Source organism: Alligator sinensis, unplaced genomic scaffold (assembly GCF_000455745.1).
Source record: "Alligator sinensis unplaced genomic scaffold, ASM45574v1 scaffold1192_1, whole genome shotgun sequence".
Lineage (NCBI taxonomy): Eukaryota > Metazoa > Chordata > Crocodylia > Alligatoridae > Alligator > Alligator sinensis.
The window spans coordinates 1,336,656-1,339,053 of record NW_005842376.1 but is presented as its reverse complement, the minus strand read 5'-3'; the positions used below and the strand labels follow the sequence as shown (position 1 = coordinate 1,339,053).

The following is a 2,398-nucleotide window of genomic DNA, read 5'->3' as shown; positions in this document are numbered from 1 at the left end:
GGGCCCCCCCCTCCCCTCCCCCCCTCCACCCCACCAGCCGTGCCGTAGAGATTGTGCTGTCAGTTGTCACCTCCTCAGGTCTCTGGACCAGCCCATTGAGGCTTGGCCATACGTTGTATTTTCCCCAGGCTTATCCAGTATCTTTTTCACTGCCAAATGCCCGTGTGACAATGCAGTTTTTCCCCGGTCACTGTGTTGGTGCTGATAGCAAAAGGGTAATGATCAAAATACTAAAGAAAGCAACTCAAACTCAGTCCTGGCCAGCTCTGACTTCCTGATCGGTCATTGAGGTTGGAGTCTGGCAATATTCTCCCAGCAGCCATCCTCAGCTCTATTGCCTCACTTTTGAGTATGGTGAGTCCTCAAACTGGAAACAAAATGAATGAAAGTGTAAAACAAAAAAAAGAGAGAGAGAGGGAAAAAAAAAGAAAGGTAGCCTGTTCAAAGCAGCCTTGCCAACTGGGTGCTCCAGCTTCTAGGTGCTGACTCCGCTTCAGCTTCTGCAGGGCTCGGCTGGCCCATGATTGTCCTGGAGTTGCAGCTTCGCAGGCAACACTGCTCCTAGAGTGCTCCAGCCCCGCAGCCACTCTCTCCCTTGCTGGGCCTTTTAAACTTCCTGTGGTGGCACCAGAGGCTAACGTCATCAGCCTGGCGCCACCAAACTTGATTGACATGCTTTAAGAGGTGACACGGCATCGGCTCGTGCAGCTTCTGACCCCTCCCTGGCTCTCTCCCCAGCAAGTATCCTGAAGCTCCCGGGCTTCCCTGACCTGGTCCTGGGGTGTCTGGCTGTGACCACGGGGTCCCCAGCTCTAGTGCCTGGCTCCAGCTGCCACAGAGTGTATTTTCATGTGCCTGGATTAAAAAGGAGTTTGTTTCATTGGGACTATGTGATAGACTGCTTTGAATGAATGTAATCATTTACCACATTATCAATATTATTGTGATCTGCACTTTTATCAGCATTAGCTTTTATATTTACATCCAGATCATTGATTAAAATATTGAATAGTATCAGACCTAGTATTGGACCCTGTAAAACACTATTAGAAAAATCCCACAATCAATTACAGTTCTTTATTATTTATTACTGTTTTGCAGTGTCTGCATAATTGAGGCAAGTAGTGTATAAACTAGAATCTTCCTTGGTGTCTGTATTTTGCATGCTTGAAAGTTTAAGGACCTGACCAAGTTGTTAGGCATCTGGTATCTTTTTTTATAACATGCATTAAAAAGAAGTCTTGCCAGTGTATTTGATGCAGAAACATCTGCCTGACACTAATATATAGACTGATATATAGTTGATGACTGATAATATTATTTGCCCTTTATTTTTCCTTAGGTAAGTTTTGTAGAACAAATTTCCAAGCCAGAAGAAAATGACAAAACAGATTCCAAAGCAAAAAATGCAAGGAAAACATTAACCACTTTTAAAGGACCTTTATTGCATATCAGGTAATAACATTTAATATTGCCTTTGTTTATTTTGTTAATTCTTTTCATCTTCTGTATAGGCCCTAGAATTTTTTATAAAACCAGAAGAACTGAAATCAAGAATTACATTAATATTAGTCAATTCAAAAGTGTCTTTTAGAAAAGTTTCTGTTTTTATTCTTTTGTTATAAAATAATTTGGTTTTGGTTAAATTATTTGGTTGGCTTATTTGCCCTGAAAACATGTTAAAACAAAAATTATTTTATTTTAAATTAGTCCTGCAGAAGAGCTGTATTTTGGATCCAAAGAAACTGGAGAGAAGAAATGCCTGATCGTTCTGACAAATGTGACTAAAAATATAGTGGCATTTAAGGTAAATAATTCATTGTTTTGCCTTGCTGAACATGCTTGCCTAGAAAATTTAAATTTGCCAAAGTAAAATCTAGTGCATATCAAACCCACCCCAAAAAAGAGCTGGGCTGTTCAACTTGACAGCCCATGGGTTGCATGTAGTTCACAAGGTGTTAAATTTCAGCCTCTGGGCTCCCACCTGGCTGCCACTCCTCCCCATTGCTCTAGCTGCAACATGGTGCAGCTCACAGTGGTGGAGGAGCTCACAGCTGGGGCTCTGCAGCATGGTGCAGTAATGGAGCTTGTGGCTGGGCATGTGGTGCAGTGGGGGTGACGGGGCACATGGTGCAGAAGTAGTGGGGGGGCATGCAGTCCTGGGCACCCATGGCCCATGCTAGTGTGGGTCACTGTTCATGCAGCCCCCAGCTGTTAGAAGTTGGGTTAAGAGTGTGACTCCCTGAGGGAAACTCATGTGAAGGGCATTTAAGGGTAATGGCAAATTTTGATAATAATCTAGATTTCCCCAAAAAAGAATGAAGGGGAACCACTGAAAAGTGAGATGGGGGGTTTGTATGTTGTCCCTTCTCCCTCTCTTTCCCAAAGTCCTCCCCTT

At 43.3% G+C, this 2,398-nt stretch overlaps 1 protein-coding gene across 2 annotated transcripts in view; it reads left to right on the top strand.

The window, feature by feature from the left end:
* Positions 1 to 2,398, top strand: part of MOSPD2 (motile sperm domain containing 2) — a 46,764-nt gene that overhangs the window by 36,389 nt on the left and 7,977 nt on the right. For both annotated transcript variants that reach the window (XM_006029403.3, XM_014522602.2), the window contains exons 10-11: positions 1,343 to 1,455; positions 1,711 to 1,807. In XM_006029403.3, coding sequence (XP_006029465.1) covers positions 1,343 to 1,455; positions 1,711 to 1,807 — 210 coding nt within the window. The remainder of the gene's footprint in view (positions 1 to 1,342; positions 1,456 to 1,710; positions 1,808 to 2,398) is intronic.